We start from the raw sequence: 19,359 nt of genomic DNA on the forward strand, positions 1-19,359 counted from the left end.
AAGATTGCTTTGGCTATTCGGGGGTCTTCTGTACTTCCATACAAATTTTAACATTGGTAATTTGATAGGGATTGCACTGAATCTGTAGATTACCTTGGGTAGTATAGTCATTTTGACAATACTGATTCATCCAGTCCAAGAACATGGTGTATTTTTCCATCTGTTTATGTTGTCTTCAGTTTCTTTCACCAGCCTCTTACAGTTTTCAGAGCACAGGTCTTTTGCCTCCCTAGATAAGTTTACTCCGAGGTATTTTATTCTTTTTGATGCGATGGTAAATGGGACTGTTTCCTTAATTTCTCTTTCTGATCTTTTGTTGTTAGTGTACAGAAATGCAACAGATTTCTGCGTATTAATTTTACATCCTGCAACTTTACCGAATTCTTTAATGAGCTCTAGTAGTTTTCTGGTTATATTATTATTTAAAGAAATATTTTCATCAATGGGAAAAGAATAGTCTCTTCAACAAATGATGCTGGGACAATGGGCTAGCTATATGTAAAAGAATGAAGTTGGACCCTACCTACCTCACACCATACATGAAAATTAACTCAAAATGGATCACAGACCCAAATGTAAGGGCTAAAATTATTAAACTCTTAAAAGGAAACAGAGGAGTAAATCCTTTTGACCTTGGGTGAGGCAATGGTTTTGCAGATAAAACACCAAAGCACAGGTGGCAAAAGAAAAAACAGATAAACCAGACTACATCAGAATTAAGATAATCGCTCCCACCTAGAGGCCAGACATTGTGTGTAATACTAACAATAAAAGAACTAACATGTATTGAGTGCTTACTGTGTGCTAGACATTGTTCTCAGCACTTTACATATATTAGCTCATTTAATCCTCACAACCACCCCAGGAGATAGGTATTACGATCTCCATTTTACAAATTAGAAAAGGCAGGCACAGAGAGTTAAGAGATATGCCCAGGGCCACATAGTAAGTAGTGGAACATGGATTCAAACTCAAGTAGTTTGATTCCAAAGGCATTTCTTACCACTCTGAGTACTGCCTAAAAATAGCTTCACGGTTTGTTTGCTTGTTGCTCTGCAAGTAGGTTAAGACTGTTGATGCTGCCTTCTCCCAAAACATCTACACACATGCACTGAGCGCTCATACAATTAACACAACTCGACCCTTCACCATCACCAGCCCTTTCTGCCTTTGGCCCCAGACCACAAGTCTGCTGCACAAGTTGTCACTGGCACTGCTTTGGTACCAGCACTCACATCCCTGTGCTTCAGCAGAGGTCAGTGACAATTACACATCCCATTCTCATCCTCAGGTTGTTCCAAACTCATCTCAGGCGCAGGAAGCAGAGCCAACTGCCCCTCCAGGGGTTTACTTAGAAACTGGTTTTCAAACTTTTTTTAACGGTGGCCCACAGCAAGAAATATTTCTCACTGACACAGTATACAGATATGCACCTAAGTAAAACCAAAGTTTAGCATATTTACTATTTGGCATATACGCTGGTATTTTTACTTTCTGTTTCCTTCCTTCCTCTTTTTTTTCTTTTTTTAAATATTTGTCACAACCCAACATGCTGAAACCTGTAATTTGACAAACAATGAACTAGAGAAATATAGACATTAATGAAATTGTCTGCTTTCCCACAAATAAAAACCTTTATATTCCCACCCACTAGTCCTCAATATATATTTGCTGAACTGAGCTACAAAAAAGTAGTACTTAATTGTTACACCTTAGAGTGAACTAATTTATTAGTAAATTTCACCATCACACTTCTTCCGCAGTCTAAGTCTTTTCTCAAAGGGGAATATCCAAATAATAGCTCTACATGCAAAAGTAGGTATATATTTGTTTACTAAGACTATTGCTTATTACCGCTGGGGTCAATCTCAAAAGATTTGAGAGCAGTGATCCCTGCCATTTAAGCTCATAGGCAGATTACTGTGCTATCACACACACATAAAACATATATGCCTTTATTTTAAATTATGGAATAAGGCAGGCAGAAATCTAAAATTCTGCATATTCCCTGACAGCCCAGTTTCAGCTGTGTATTACGAGCAGGAAGTCTAGTCCCCAGTGGATTTTCTCCTCCCTCTGTGACCCTATTGATAAGAAATGGTCACCCTGGTGAGGGAGGGGAAAGTGAGTGTTGTAAGTTGATAGTGGAAGTCCCAGAATGTCAGCAGATTTCCAAGTGGAAGATTAAAAGTGTAACAGCACAGTGCTGGTACTTAGGAGGTGGTCAACGGGACATCTGCTGGATAAATTAATATGATAAAGTATTTACTCTTTAAATTTGTTCTGCCATTCACAGTCATACTTAACTGCCACCTATTTAAACGGCAAAGCCTTGGAAATTAAAACCAAATGGCAAAGAAGTTGACAGAAGATACAGGACCAGTAAGTAGCAATGCTAAATTACCCAATTCACTGTTTCCTTCTCTGTTCTATTGACAGCCCAAAATAAAAAGCCACATTCTTAGGTAGGGATGATAAAGTGGGTATTAAGACATCTGTATAACTGGAAACAAGTACCATGTTCATTTATTATCTCTGCACATAAGATGATCTGTAGATTACATGAAAAAAAAGATTCATGGAATTTGCTCTCTTAAATGGTGGAGGGAATAAATTGACAAACTAAAGCAAATCCATCTTTGATCTAGTTAAGGTTGTAAAGAACTACCAAAAAACTATGAATTAAACATCTGTTTATTAAAAAACAAAAACAAAACTCTAAAATACAATTTAAGCCACCAGTCTCCTGTGGCCTCGTGTCAGCACGAAACAGAGACCTCAATGCTGGGAAAACAGCCAAAATCACAAACCTAATCTACGTGGCAAGAGACCTGCTCACGTTTTGATATCTTGAAACACAAAGCATTTTTAACTTACAACAAGCCATGAGATGGTATAAAATTAACCATACTAAAAGTGTCAGCTAATTTTAGAAAACAGAGCTAGAGGTAGTAATATGAAACACATTTAACTGAAGATTTTAAATTCATATACTGTGGGCAAAATAAATCTAAAGATAGGCTTTGTTTTATAGTATTATTTTAGAATACAAAGACTTTCTGACATCAGATGAATTAATTTGTAAGAAGAGATTTAATTTTCTAGTTGGCTAGAAGATTAAAGGTAAGAGAAGTACAATAACGACTCGAATCCTAAAATAATTTTACAAAGAATCTACAGAATGCCCCTGTGGCAGTAAGAATCTAACACCTGGATTTTCAAATAACGTGCAAAAAATGCTAACTACTGATACTTTCAGGAGGGAATAAAAATGAACAAATTCATCTATTATAATAGGAAGAAAAAAGCTTTACTTAAATATATGTCTGAGCTAATGGATGTCAAGAAATGATTTCAGGTAGAAGCTTTAAAAAACAAAACAAAAAAACCCTTGGGAATTCCCTGGTGGTCCAGTGGTTAGGACTCAGCGCTTTCACTGCTCTGGGCCCGGGTTCATTCCCTGGTCAGAGAACTAAGAACCCGCAAGCTGCTCGGCGCAGCAAAAAAAATTTTTAAATAAATTTAAAAAAAAAAACACCTCAAACTTTATTTCAGAAGGAAAGCCACACCTCTTGTGGTCTAAGACCAGTGTTAGTCTAGCATTCAAGTTCCTCTGGGATCTGGCACTCTTCTACCTTCCTAAAGGACCCCTTTAGCCGACCCAGTGACACAACAAAACTAATCGGGGAAAAACATACTAGGCACTTGGTCCCATCAGAGCACTTACTAGCCTATCCTCCCCACCAGGAACGCGTATCAAATCCCCTGTGGACGTGGAAACTCGGCCGACTTTGATAACACTTCTCAAAAGAAGACTGGTCTCCACCCCCCCACCCCCCCAAAACAGACTCGCAGAACATGCAGTCTGTACCATTCACGAGAAATTAGCTTCCTTGGGGTTTTGTTTGTTTGTCTGTAAACCTGGGAAGCCTTCTTACGCTACTACCAGACTGCACATGCCAAGTTATCACAGGGACATACACAGTGCAAAGCAGTGTGGCTCCACGATCAGACTATGAGTCTCATCATCTGCACCGAATCCTGACTTTTCTTGAACATTTCTTTTTTTTTTTTTTTTTTTTGCGGTACGCGGGCCTCTCACTGCTGTGGCCTCTCCCATTGCGGAGCACAGGCTCCGGACGCGCAGGCTCAGCGGCCATGGCTCACGGGCCCAGCCGCTCCGCGGCATGTGGGATCCTCCCGGACCGGGGCACAAACCCGTGTCCCCTGAATCAGCAGGTGGACTCTCAACCACTGCGCCACCAGGGAAGCCCCTTGAACATTTCTTTACCTCAGTTTTGTCAACAGGAAAATGGAGATTATAACCGTTCCTACTTCACAGTCTGTGACAGGGGTTAAAATAATTTGTTACACATCAATGAGCTGACACACGTAAAGCACTTATTAGAACAGTGTATAGGTATTAGCTTTTATTAATATCACCATTACTACTCCCACCAGTTCTCCACAGCACCTGAGAGTGCCTTACACACACAAGAGAGCTCAACACAAACTTCAAAGGAAACAATATTCAAATAATGCTAAAAGTCCCAAAGATCAAATGCACTATAAGGGCCTGTTAGGATAAAAAAGAATTCAACCTCCAAACTACCTAAACTTCATGAACAAATAAGGAAAAAAGTTAAAGTATAAAACTAATAATGCAAATAAACCAAAGGTTTTCTTCCCCCCACCCCCCGATGAAAATGGAAGAGATATTTTATGAAAGAACTTAATAGTGTCTGACAGGAAATTTACTCCCAAAGATAACTATTCTAAAATGACATATTAATTTCTAATCCATCAACAATATATTAACTAATTCTATTTTTTTTAATAAATTTACTTATTTTATTTATTTATTTTTGGCTGTACTGGGTCTCCATTGCTGCGTGCAGGCTTTCTCTAGTTGCGGTGAGCAGAGGCTGCTCTTCGTTGCGGTGCACGGGCTTCTCATTGTGGTGGCTTCTCTTGTTGTGCAGCACGGACTCTAGGCATGCGGGCTTCAGCAGTTGTGGCTTGCGGGCTCTAGAGCGCAGGCTCAGTAATTGTGGCACACGGGCTTAGTTGCTCCATGGCATGTGGGATCTTCCCGGACCAGGGCTCGAACCCGTGTCCCCTGCATTGGCAGGTGGATTCTTAACCATTGTGCCACCAGGGAAGCCTTAATTCTCTTTTTAATCTACATCCATTTCTAGTCTCTGTATTACTCACTTAAGTGGGAACTGTCATATTTACCGTCTTGCCTGGACAAGGAGCATTAAATCTAATTTATCCACAAAGGTAATTCCTAACCCTAGCACTCAGGGATTCAGTAAACAGTCTATTTCCTTCACTGATATGCTTTACAATTTTATACTTGGGTTATCTGCCTCTTCGCTCTTTTCCAGCCCCAAGAGATATTTCTAGTCATCGCAATTGTGTCCTTACAGGGAAGCTGATTCTTTTTCTTGATTCATGTTAACTGCTTGTCTCCACATCTCCAGTTCCTTTGTTTTGACCCATGGCCAGAAAAGGTCATAAATTATGGAAAACAAATAACCTCTTACCCACAGATGCTAGGATGCTACAGAACGGTCAAGTGAGCCTAATAACCAACTGACCTGTACTACAAAGACACAGTGTTACTCTCAGACAAAACGGCTTAGGTTGGCTGAGGAAGGTCTTGTCAAGGGATAAGGAACCCGTCTGAGCTGCCAAGAGTGGGACTGACTTAGACCTTCAGCAAGGTTCCTAAAGGACTATTTGTGAAAATATAATAGAAGCCAAAAGCTTCTAGTTTAGTAATAATCATACCAGGAACCATGCCTACTCGCACATAAGCTTTGGCTTACTTCTTATTACTTGCACACCTTATACAGAGGTGGGGTCCATATGCCAAGTCATGTAAAAGATTGCCACGTCTAACACTGGGAATTTCAATTTCCCAACCCCAGGTCTTCTGGTTTGTTATAAATCAACAAACGGAGGTCGAAACAGCTCAAAGAAAACACAGTTTAATTACTGATTAGCAAATACTGTGACATCTGAACAGTCACCATTCATTCAGGTTGCTTCCTGTTTAAAGAAATCCCTACCAGAAAAGGCATGATGGGAACACAGAAAAAAAGGAAAGCACAGGAACACATGAGAGCTGGAAAAACAAACAAACCCAACAATTCTAGGTGTTAAGATTATGAGAAAATTTAATTTTCTTCTTCCCCAAATGTTCTAAAATAATTTATATATACATATATATGTATATTTTACTAAAAAGGTAATTAAGAGAAAGCACAATATATAACATGATCTTCATATAGTTTTTCTCAAAATCTGAAAAGCACGCTTTTGCCAACAACAGAATACTATGGGATATATAATGTTACAACTGTTCAGAGCCTAAAATATTGTCTAGAAGACACAAGTCAACCGATAAGTATTTGTTGAATATATTACCATTTTTCATCCTAATGGAACTTAATACTAAAGAAAGCTGTTATCAGAATACAAACTACGTTTTAAATAAGAGGCTAAATATGCTCAGGAAAATCATGACTTCGCTGCTTACAAAAGGAGTTCATAATATCATGCAGGAAATTCAAACTAATGTGGCTCGTAAATGAAGTCATCTAGCTAAGAGATTTTTCTTGAGGTTCAGTTTTTTTTTCTAGAACTGCCAGTCTATTTTCAGAATAATCAGTTTAAGAAAAATGAAAAAAGGGCAGTTCAATTAACATGTAACCATTTCTGGCAGTGCCTGCCGAAAGACTTACATGAATGCTGGGCGCTTTTCTGGCTTTTACAAACTACTGACTCTTATTTTTTCTGATGTGTAAAAATGATCCCATATGTTTTTATCATATAAATTTCTACCAGATACCTGTGGAAGACAATGTAGTTAATCAGCTGAATGCATGCTAAATAAAAATATTCATATAAAACAGTGTTCCTCTCTACTGCCATTTGAAAGTGTTCTAAAAGGCAGGTAAGAGCTTCTCCTAGGAATTGACGTTAGGGTGCAGGGGCTCCACGGTAACCGGCAGCAGCTGAAATCCAATGGCACGGGGACACGCGCCGGATTTCGCGGTGTGAAGTAAGGTGGAGAAGCGCCACTGCCCGCGCCACCCAGCAGGACTGGGGCGCGCTGTGACGGCGGCCGCGATGCGCACGCAGGGAACAGCCGGACCGGGACCCTCCAAGGCCCTCGAACCCTCGGCCCGGGAGCAGCCCCGCCGCCCGCCCGCATTACCTCGCCTGTGCAGCTCCCGCAGGGGGATGCAGTCTCCTCCCCCGTCGTAGGGCAGGTAGGGGTCGGAGGCGGCGTCCATGGCCGAGGTCCGCAGGAAACAGCGGAGGGAAAGCTCGCGAGCTCACCGCCCGCGCGCGCCCCGCAGCCCCGCCGCAGCAGGCTGGGCAGCCGCCATGCCCGACCGGTCGGCGCGCGCAGCCCCGCGGGCTGACGTCACCAAGGTGCCACGGTTGCTAGAGCGACGGGCTCGCCTCCCCATCAAGCAGGCCCTGCTACGTGTGACGGTGACTAAGCCCGGGGGTGACAGACCAAACAGCTTCCACAGCAAGGGGGCAACCACAGGACGGCGACAGAAACCGTACTTCTCGGTTTCCAACACAGAGCTGTAAACGGAAATTCTGCGTGTCCAAAACGCATGAACCTTTTCACTCCTAATGGAGATACATGCGAGCGACACTAATAAGGCCGTGTGATTTTACAGTAAAAATACACTAATTTGTAGGTGGTAACGTCACGTGAATCATAAAGACCTAGAACATACCTAAGGCTTCAGGAAACTTAGGTTTAAAAGCCTATTCCTAATTATCTAAAATGTGCTACTGTGGATTCAAAATTTCAGTAACTGGATCGGTACTAATCCCCTTCAGCAGCCTCTTATTTCCTTCCTTCAAGGAACTGGCTACTAAGGCATTCCAGGTTTGAGGAGAAAGAAACGTAACATCCTAAGTAAATAACTTGGCTAGTTGTGAAACTGCAAAAAGAGATGTATGTACTGGGTGGGAGATTTCCTTTCTCCTGACTTCTTTTCCTACCTCACAAAGATTTTTGTTGTGCTAAAAAATAAATAAAATAAAAAGGCTTTTAGTGAAATATGTCTCAAAGTGCACTCTGTCTCTTTGCTAGACATTTTATGAAATTCAGAAATAAAGGAACTCTTTGTTTCAAACTGTCATTCCAACCAAAAGAAAAAAAAAGCTGATGCTCATTTAAGCTGAGTTCAAACTTTTACAGCTGGCTCTCAGGTGATTACACTAGGAGATTCTCCTTCTGAAATAGCTATGGCAGGACGATGCCACTAATCAAAAATATGCTATTCATTAGAAGCAGTTCCACAGGACTCAGAGGCTTTGTAAAATTTGTTTTCCTAAGTACTGAATGAGCCAACCCTAAGGTCTACTCCAATTCAATGATTTTATATGAGCATTGGGGGCGAGAGAAGGAAGAGAGGACTCAGATGCAGTAAAGAGAGAAATTCTATTTGTGTAGTACATCTTAGTTATTTGGGAACTTTTTAAAACTTAGATTAAACAAAGTTTTTATATTTCAAAAAGTTTGAACCTCAGAAAGACATACTTTCTTACAAAATCCCACCTGGGATTTGGGAGAAAAGGTTCTGGGAAAGGAATATAGACTAGTTACTGCCATAGGACAATTCCATCTAATTCTGATTCTGGCTATTAACATTTATGAAATGACCATGGGTGGCTTTCCCCTTCTATTTTCTGTATTTTTCCAATTTTCTTGGAAATGATTTTTTTCCTTTTTCTGCATGGAGAAAGGCGTCAGAGCCCAGCAACTCCACCCTCCCCGCCATCCCCCCCGCCCTGGCACGACCCTGTCCCATACGAGCCCCCAACCACCCGAAATGATTTTTTGTTGTTGTTGTTGTTGTTGGTACGCGGGCCTCTCACTGCTGAGGCCTCTCCCGCTGCGGAGCACAGGCTCTGGACTTGCAGGCTCAGCGGCCATGGCTCACAGGGCCCAGCCGCTCCGCAGCATGTGGGATCTTCCCGGACCGGGGCTCGAACCCGTGTTCCCTGCATCGGCAGGCGGACTCCCAACCACTGCGCCACCAGGGAAACCCCGAAATGATTTTTTTAAACAAGGAAAGCGAACTTTTAAACAAAGAGCTAACTTTGCTAAATTAACTAAGTATAAATTTGGTCCTTTTTGGTACTTTGGTGTGTTAAGTTCTACTAGTATAAGACTTTTAAAAAATATATGCTATATGGCATTTATAAATAATTTAGTTTTTATACTACTTACATCCTACCATGCCTTTTTTTTTTTTTTTTTTTTTTGCGGTACGTGGGCCTCTCCCGTTGCAGAGCACAGGCTCCGGACGCGCAGGCTCAGTGGCCATGGCTCACGGGCCCAGCCGATCCGCAGCATGTGCAAACTTCCCGGACCGGGGCACGAACCCGTGTCCCCTGCATCGGCAGGCGGACTCTCAACCACTGCGCCACCAGGCAAGCCCTCTACCGTGCCTTTTTATAAAATGAAAAGCTATCTACAAGTTTTCTTGGTAATTTGTAGGCACTCTCTTAACCTGTTTTTCCTGATTTACAACTTGGTCATACAGGAAAAATGAAAATGATAGCTAGCTAACACTAACTAGAAGGGGAAGAATACCTCCCCTATAAAATACATTGACGGTGTTGCATAGATAAAAGTTTTGTAGCATAAGTAAAAAGTTTTGAATATTTTTAAAGAACAAAACATTTGTATATGTATGCATGTATATATAATATGTCGTGTATCTGTATAGAGTTAAGTTTCAAATGAGATATACCAAACTTAACAATTATCACTGAGGAAGGAATGAGGTGGAAGTGGGGAGGATGATGGTACATTCAGTTTTCACTTTATATAAAGTTCTACATTGTTTAAAAATTTTAAACCATTACTTAATTTTGAAATAAATGATTACTTTTGTAATGATAAATCTGAAAATTAAAAAAATTGCAGAAATGAACACATTTCTCATGCTTATGGGGTCCATGGCTGCCACTTTCTCCTAAAGTAAAAGAATTATTATTCAGGCTAAGGTGCTTTCCAATTACACTTTAGAAAGGGAAGAGGTAAACTGGAAGGTGTGGCCGAAGAGGACTTCGACACAGATTAGGTATTATCAGACTAAGAAGCTGAATTACAGTTAAAGAGAGCAGAAGACACATTCAAGAACTCCTAGGCACGGCTGTGGTGCAGGGCAGGGGAATGCTCATGTCACCTACAAATTGGCACTTGCCATCTACCTCTACAAGGATCAAATCCTGAGCCGCTGCGGCTGCTGACCTTCCGCACCCCCTGAGAGGAGTTCAGGGTGGAGAGCACGAAGGAGGCAGGCACTCTGGGCTCTGGGGAAAACAGGCAGAACAGGTCTTCAGATAGATATTTTTAGGAAAAGATTTTATGAGCCCAATTCTTGCATCTCCTCGTATCTAGAAAAGCACTAAAATCTTTCTTGGTGACGTCTGCTCCTCGTGACTAGCAGAAACCTTCTGCAAAAAATACGTGCTTGATTGCATGTACTCCCCGTTCGCCACAATCACATATATACTGACCTTAACCCCAGCCTCTTCGGAGCACTTTCTCAGAGCTCTCTGAAATGCTGTCTCCCGGGCTATAGTCCTCATTTTGCCCCAAATAAAACTTAACTCACAACTCTCACACTGCGGTTTTGTTTTTTTTTTTTAGTCCACACGTGGGACAGAACCTCTGCATAAAAAAGGACTTAGAATTTCAAAAGGGGGACGTACTTCTACTTCCAAATACACCCTCCATTCTAACCTCAAACCGATGTGGGATTCTGAAGGTGTGACAATCAGGGAGGCACAGGGCATGATTATATGATTATAACCATGCACTATAACTACACATACATAACTATATGTAATGTTCAACCTTCAAGCCCCTCTGAACCCACATGATCCAAGAAATCTACAACATTAGAAGTGCTTAAAAAATAAAAAACAAAAATGTTTTTTATCTTTAGATCTAACTACCAATTTACAGGAAATACAGGAAACAGAGAAACATGTTAAATGACAGCTCAGGAACACAATCAGGAAAACTCAAAATGGGAAACAAATGAACTGATTTGTTCGTTTCTTCAACAAATACACAGTAAGAAAAAAAAAAAGGGAAGGAGAGCCCTATAGAATTTTTTTAAGGATTTAAAAGATATATCAACCAGTTTCAATGTACAATTTTTTATGAAACAATTGGGGAAATGTGAAATAGACAAGATCATTGATTACAAGGAATTATTTATTTTTTAGATGTAATAGCCTTTAAAAGAATTATCATCTTTTAGACATACATAATGCAATATATATAGAAAAACAGCAACCCAGAGGTGAAGACTAGTTAAAACAGACCCCAATGCAGAACTTGGCTCAATGTTCTTTGGGTTAGGATTTGCATGCTTTTTTTTTTTTTTTTAATTCCTTTAAAAAAAGACTTGCAGGGCTTCCCTGGTGGCGTAGTGGTTGAGAGTCCGCCTGCCGATGCAGGGGACACAGGTTCGTGCCCGGGTCTGGGAAGATCCCACATGCTGCAGAGCGGCTCGGCCCGTGAGCCATGGCCACTGAGCCTGCGCTCCGCAATGGGATAGGCCACAACAGTGAGAGGCCCGCGTACCGCAGGAAAAAAAAAAAAAAAAACAGGAACTAACACAATACTGTAAATCAACTATACTTCAATTTAAAAACAAAACAAAACCCCAACAGGAGTTTCTGTGACAAACTCAGCTAAAATTTACATAGAAATGAAAAGGCCCAGGAATAATTAAGACACTCTTAAAGATAAGGTGAGAGGACTTGCTTTACCAGACACTGAGACTGTTTATAAAGTTAGAGTGATTAAAACAGAGTGCTTTTGACATAAAGCTAGAAAAATAACCAACAGTACAGAATAGGGAATCTAGAAATAGACCCTCCTTTACATATGACCCTTGATATATATCAGAGGTGGCTCTATAAAAGAGTGGGTAAGAAAATGGTTTTTTTAGTAAGTAGCATTGGTACCACGGGCTACCTCCATGAAAAAAAAAAAATTAAATACACCCTTATCCATACACACCCACAAAAATCACTCAGATGGTTATAGACTTGAATGTGAGAGGCAAATAAAGCTCTTACAAAATAATAGGGAAAAGTATCTTCATGACCTCAGGGTAGGGAAATTTTTCTAATGACAAAAAGCATTAGCCGTAACACAAAAGATTATGATACAGGACCACATTACAATTAAGAACATCTGTTCATAGTCTGTCCATTAGGAGAATGTTATAGACTGAATGTTTGTATCCCACAAAAAATTATTTATTTATTTATTTTTTGCGGTACACGGGCCTCTCGCTGCTGTGGCCTCTCCTGTCGCGGAGCACAGGCTCCGGACGCGCGGGCTCAGCGGCCTTGGCTCACAGGCCCAGCTGCTCCGTGGCATGTGGGATCTTCCCTGACCGGGGCACGAACCCGTGTCCCCTGCATCGGCAGGTGGACTCTCAACCACTGTGCCACCAGGGAAGCCCCCACCAAAATTTATATATTGAAAGCTAAAAATTTTATATATTGAATCCCCAATGTAGTGGTATTTGGAGGTTACTGGATCATGAGGGTGGAGCCCTCGTGAATAGGGTTAGTGCTCTTATAACAGAAACCCCAAAGAGCTCCCTAGAGGACAAAGAAAAAGATGGCAGACTATGAACCAGAAGCAGCTCCTTCTCACCAGACATGGAGTCAGCCAGTGCCTCAATCTTAGACTCCCGGCCTCTAGAACTGTGAGAAATCAATGTCTGTTGTTGAAGCTACCCAGTCTGTGGTATTTTTGTTATAGCAGCCCAAACAGACCAAGACAGACAGTGAAATACCACCCATAGCATAAAAGATATTTACAACACATTTAACAAAAAGCTTGTTTATAGGAAATAAATAACTTTTACATACCTCTAAGACAGATACAGCAATAGAAAAATCAACAAATGACTTGAATAGGTACTTCAAAAATTTTTTCAAATGGCTCATCAGCATGACAAGATGCTGAATCTCTTTGGCTACCAAGGAAATGCAAATTAAAACCACAATCAGAATCCATAACCTAGCCAGCAGATGGACAAACTTAAAAGTCGGACATCATCAAGTGGTCGGTGAATGTGGAGCCAGGGAAGCTCTCATACATGCTTACCTGAGTGTAAAGTAGAACACCACCACGGAGAACATAGCCTACAGCCCAACAAGTTCACACCCAGACCAATGAAATTTGTGCACATACCCACTAGGATACATGGATAGTATTCAAAATAGCACTGTCTGTACCCACCAAAAGCTGTTAAGAACTCAAAGATCCATCAGTAGTAAAATGAGTAGGTATACTGTGGTGTATTTATAAAAAAGAATGATATAGTCTAGAGCAACATCATAAACGCTACTACTTGCAGCAAAGAAGATTCTTCAAAATCATGCTGCATAAAAGCAAGAAACAGGGCTTCCCTGGTGGTGCAGTGGTTAAGAATGTGCCTGCCAATGCAGGGGACACGGGTTCGAGCCCTGGTCCAGGAAGATCCCACATGCCGCAGAGCAACTAAGCCCATACACCACAACTACTGAGCCTGCGCTCTAGAGCCTACGAGCCACGACTACTGAGCCCATGTGCCGCAACTACTGAAGTCCACACGCCTAGAGCCCGTGCTCCGCAACAAGAGAAGCCACCGCAATGAGAAGCCCGCACACCGCAACGAAGAGTAGTCCCCACTCGCCGCAACTAGAGAAAGCCCGAGCGCAGCAACGAAGATCCAACACAGCCAAAAATAAATAAATTAATTTTTTAAAAAAAGCAAGGAAAAAAAAATTTACTGTATGATTCCATTTATTTAACCCTCAAAAACAGGGCAAAGCTAAATTATAATCCAATTGATGCATACTTAGATGCTCAAACCATAAAGTAAAGTTAAAAAAAGTGACTAGACAAAGAGAAAACAGTATTTATCTCTAGGGAAAGGGAAGGGGTTGTCATCAGCAAGCTTCTGGAGTACAGTAATCCTTTATTTTCTTAACCTGAGTGGGTTGCAAAGGTGCTTGCCTTGTAATAATTCATTAAGCTGCAGAAGTATGCTTTACGCATTTTTCTGATGTGTGTTATACCTCACAATTCAAAAGTCTGAAAAGTTAGAAATTTATCCTAAATATCTCTAATTCTACTAACATTTAGTGTGGATTTATTATTCTTTTTTTCTTCCCTATCCTAAACCCCTCTAGTCAAATCTTATTTACAGTGTCAATCAGTTACAGATAACAGGTTCATAAGTATCTACACTGACTTTCACTTGTTCTAAGCATAGATTCTTCCAAAGAACTTCCTCTAAATGATAGTGGTTTAGAACTGTTTAAACAGGTCCACAGACTCCCTATGATTTTATGTATTTACTTCAGCTGATGATTTTATAGACTTAGTTCATAACTCCTGAAGCCTTTTTCAACTGAAATTTTTAACTGGAACCACAACACAAAACGGGATTTAACCGACTATTTTCTCAATTCTCCCAAGAACAGTTCATAAGTAATGCTCTACGTGCACAGGAACAAAGTCAATTCATTACATCATGACATTAGGGTAAGAGGGGTAGAGTGCATGTACCAAACAATTATTCATTGACCGAGTAATTTTAGTTAACTTTCTATGGACTTCTTTTTGTGGAGCAAGACAACCATTACAGGTGACATTTGAGGTACAAATCCTCAGGCTCTATATATGAAAATCAAAACTAAGCTCACTTCTTTCCAATGACATTCCTTAGGATATCCAACCAGTATTTGATCAGCTTTCCATTGGTATTTTCGGCTAATTTCACCAAGACACCACTTTACAATACCAAGTTCTTTTTCCTAGTTCATTAGTAACATCTTGAATTACAGCACTTCATAAACTTAGTATGGGTTAGTTCTCCCTAAATGTGTGACCTAAACCTTATCCAAGCACACAAATTTGCAAAGTCCCCTACTCCACACGTATTAAGTAGGAAATACAGGTGCAGAAAATGTTTACAAGGTAGTTGTCAACAGAATGTGAAGGGTGTCATATGTATTAAGAACATTGCTCAGAATAAGTATCAGATGAACCCTAGAATTATTTGCTCATTTCTAAAAATAATTCTGAGTAGACTGTTTGAAAGAGTTTTGACCTTCTGCTGACAGATAACCATTAAATGGTAGTGGCAGTGTTTAATTAATTTGATTTTAAGAATTTCTAAAAAACCCTTTACTGAGGATTCACGATGTAACCATTTCATGTTTTTTAAAGGGTTGAATTTATGTTGCCAAATTCAACTTTAGGGCCAAATGCCTCACTCACTAGAACCATGCCACCAATGTCATAGGTAGATGCCCGATGAAACTAAAATCAACTTGTCACCTACTGATGACATCATGAACAAACGTAACCTCTGAAGACCTGTAGCAAAGTCAGATTATCCTAACTCAGAATCCATTTCTTGGATTTCTGAGCTATACCACAACTTTACACTATCAGTAATTTGGTTTTGCTTACAAATCTCCATGCAAGGAACTGAGCTCACTAAAAGATTCCTCTTGGCTTACTTTATTAATGTTTTCTACCTGCAGCTGACATCAAAGAACTTCATTATTCTTATTCACAGGAAACGACCAGCTCCAACTGTCTTAGCAGCATTTAGAGTCTTTAGCAACAATCCTACCATCCATTTGCAAACCACTGTATTCACTACACATAAACAGATATTAATAAATGCCTTCCTCCCAGTAATTTTTGCTAGGAATTTAGAATACATTCATGTATTCAAATATTATGCAACCATTAAAAATTATTAAGGTAAGCTTTTGTACATAAGGCAATGCTTTTAATATTAACTGAGAAAGGTCCCGCCTCATACATGGCATTACCAGCTTCATGCGCTAGGAATACAGAACACTTAACTCTCTTTTCACCCCCAAAACCACATCCAAACAATCAGCATGTCTGCCTGATTTCACCTCAGAAGCTATACTGAATCCGTCTGCTCTGCATCTGTCACTCTGCCCGTCAGAGAACCATCACCTCCCTTTGACCTACCACACTTACCTCCCTGCTCTCACTACCTTCCAACCCACCTGCTCACACGGCAGCCGAATAATCTTCTAAAATTACTAACATATTACTCCCCCATCACTCTTTAGGAAAAAGTGCCCAAACCTTAAAATGCAGGATTTCAACCTCGCTTAACTACCTCTTCAGCCTCAGCCCCTCCCGCCTCTAGCTCCTAACTCCTTCCTCCCTGAGGGTCCCCCGCCTGTACCTGCACCTGTACCTGAACTCCCAGGGCCCCCACTCCACCCTCCCTCACCTGCCCAACCCCTCATTTTTCAGTTCTCGACTCCAATGGTGCATCTTAGATTCCCCCCACACACATGTCCTCACGCCCGTACTGCTTCTTTACAGCATTTCCCACAACACCACCGTAACTGGTTCTTGTGGGATTATCATTTATTTTAACGCCGCTCGCTCTCTCTCAGTAGAGCACAGACTCCATGAGAGAGACGTCATTCTTGTTTGCTGCTCTATCCCGAGCTCCTGGCATGGTGCCTGGCCCATAAAGGAGGCTAAGAATTATTTGCTGAATGGATTATACATAGAATTAAGTCTAGAGAAAAGATACGAAAACAATCAGCTATCCATGGGTAGTAGGGTTACAAGTGATCTCAATTTACTACCTTTTCTCATTCACATCTTCTGCAATAAGCACATTTGCTTTTATTATTTACAAGTTAATTCTTTCCTACACATATTTTACAATAAACGTTACTTTGGACTCATTTTAGATTTATTATAAAAAAAAGTTGCAAAGATTGTACAAAGAGGTCCCGAATCCCTCTCGCTCAGTTTCCCAGGCTGTTAACATCTTATGTGTCCAGGGCACATTTTGCTCAGCTAAGCAACTGACATTGGTACATTACCACTAAGTCAAGCCCAGACATCCTCTGGCTCGCCAGCTTCTCTGTTACTGTCCTGTCTCTATTCCAGGGTCCCATCCAGGGCACCACATTGCATTTAGTCAATGCATCTCCCTCCACTCCTCTGGTCTTGACAGTTTCTCAGTCTTTCCTTGTTTTTCATAACCCTGTCCTGCAAAACATGCCCTCAGTCTAGCTTTGTCTATTGTTTCTCTTGTGCTTAGACTGGGGTTATGGGTCTTTCGAAAGAATATCACAAAGGCAAGTGCCCTTCTCATCACGTACTGGGAGTATGTGACATCCATATGGCCTCAGTGCTGGTGGGAACATCCAGTACTCGGTTATCATTTTCCCCTCCTCCATTCTTTGGAAGTAAGTCACTAAGTCTAGCCCATCCTCAAAGGAGGAGGTAGGAGTTAAGCTCCTCCTCCATGAGGGTAGAATAGCTACATAAATTATTTGTAATTCTACATGGGAGACTTGTCTTTTCCCCCCCATTTATTTATTTGTATATGTATTCATTTATATTTATCTTACACTTTGGTTATAATCCAATTCTACCTTATTGGTTTTTGCTCAAATGGTTCCAGGTTTGGTCACTAGGTACTCTCTCAGGTTGGTTCCAGTGTTCCTTTGACACGCCTTCATCTTTCTGTTTTTGAGCACTTCCTTCCTCTGGTACTACACATACCCTGGGCTCATCTTGTATTTTCCCTGCCCCAGGTCTAGAATCAGCATTTCTCCAAGGCAAGCCAAGTCATCACTAAGCCCTGAAGTTAACCATATAAGATTATTGTGAACCCAGGATAATCTATGTGAATGTCATGATGTAATCTGTTTAATGGCTACACTAAGTATAAGTAAGTTTAACCTTTGAGCACCCAAACCAAAATTGCCACAAAGGACTCTCAGGTATAACAGCAACATTTGCACCATTTCTTTTACTATATTCTTCTATTTTGTTTTCAAAACTAATCTGAGTTGGGTGGGTAGAATAGATTTGATATTTTGTCTTCATTTTTCAGATAAGAAAAATGAGAAACAGAAGTGATGACAGTGACGACCATCAGGGAGCTAGATGTAACACAGACAGTATATTCCATCCTGTGCCTTTTCCCTCCTGGATGACGATGACACTGCCACTTTGGGCCCCTGTGCAATACAGCTGTAACAACATGGGTGAATAACAGTTCCTACCACTCCACTGAATATCCTACTGGCTTCATAGATGTCCAGTTAAACCAAAACTTTTCTCAATACACCAATATTCGTTCAATAAATAAAAAGGAAAACAGACTCCTAAACACTATAAAATAAGACTAGCTAATATGTTAAACAGATGAATATTTTATAAAGTAGCAAACTTTTAACAAGCTTCTACTGGATGTATGCCAATATATCAAACACGGTAAGAAGGGAGGATGAAATAAACAACATCCGTGGCTGTCCACAGTTCACTAATATCCCAGCCCCACAAAATTCAGAAATAAGGAAAATAAGATTGCTCATCAAGGGTTCAGATATGTCATCAGTACATAATGGATCGGCTCTAAACAGAACAATGCAGACAGAAAAATTAGTGGCTTATAGGCCAACACAAATTAGTAGGATAATTAGACAGAAAGATAGTGGGCTTAGTCTAGGAGGAAGGCAAGCTACAACCAAAACAAATAAGAAAAGTCAGGAAAGCAAACCTACAACAGAAGCAACACAGTTCACAACACAGGAGAGGCCCCTAAGCCAAACCTGAGAAGTCAGGGAAGGCCTTCTAGGGGCGTGAGGTGTAACCTGAGAAGCAAAGCACAGTACTAACTGCTATTACAGGCAGAGGAAACATGTTCAAAGACCTGGAGATATGCCGGCCAGGCACAAGCCCCAACCTGACATTTACAACGCCCAGCACAAGAGAACCAAAGAAGGCCCATTTGCCACATGGCTAAATTTTAAGTTATAAAGCAAGTTAAACTATTCATGAAATATGTTCTATCTTCCTACATTGACAAATACACCTTATAGTGAGTTGGAAGTTCTGGCTCAGTTTTATAAATCTGAAGACAAATTGGTGACAATCTGGAAAACACTGCAAAGCATTTAAAAAAAAAAAAAATCCACCACCCAGGGGAAAAAATCATTATTTTGGTGTATCTCCGTCCAAATTTGTGCGGGGTATGTGTGTGTATATAGTATTTTAAGAGAACTGGGATCACATTATACAAACAGATTTTACCCTTTTTATATAAGCCCTTCCATTCTTATAGCTTATAATACAACACAGCAAGTCACCTTATTCAGTCACCCAATGTGCATTTTGCAGCGGGCTTATCTTAAGTCAGAATTCTCACAGTATGGTCACGTGTGCCCCACAGACCCCCCCCCCCCCCCAGAGAT

General features: G+C 40.7%; 1 protein-coding gene across 6 annotated transcripts in view; it reads right to left on the bottom strand.

Moving 5' to 3' along the window:
- Positions 1–19,359, bottom strand: part of CLCN3 (chloride voltage-gated channel 3) — an 83,757-nt gene that overhangs the window by 41,395 nt on the left and 23,003 nt on the right. Inside the window, exon 1 of one of the 6 annotated variants that reach the window (XM_060015305.1) lies at positions 7,229–7,395. The exons of the other annotated variants lie outside the window; for them this stretch is intronic. Within the exon in view, the coding sequence (XP_059871288.1) occupies positions 7,229–7,307 (79 nt within the window). The 5' untranslated portion in view covers positions 7,308–7,395. Of the gene's footprint in view, positions 1–7,228; positions 7,396–19,359 lie in introns of those variants that run through there. 6 annotated transcript variants of the gene reach the window in all.

The sequence above is a fragment of the Delphinus delphis genome, chromosome 6 (assembly GCF_949987515.2).
Source record: "Delphinus delphis chromosome 6, mDelDel1.2, whole genome shotgun sequence".
Classification (NCBI taxonomy): Eukaryota; Metazoa; Chordata; class Mammalia; order Artiodactyla; family Delphinidae; genus Delphinus; species Delphinus delphis.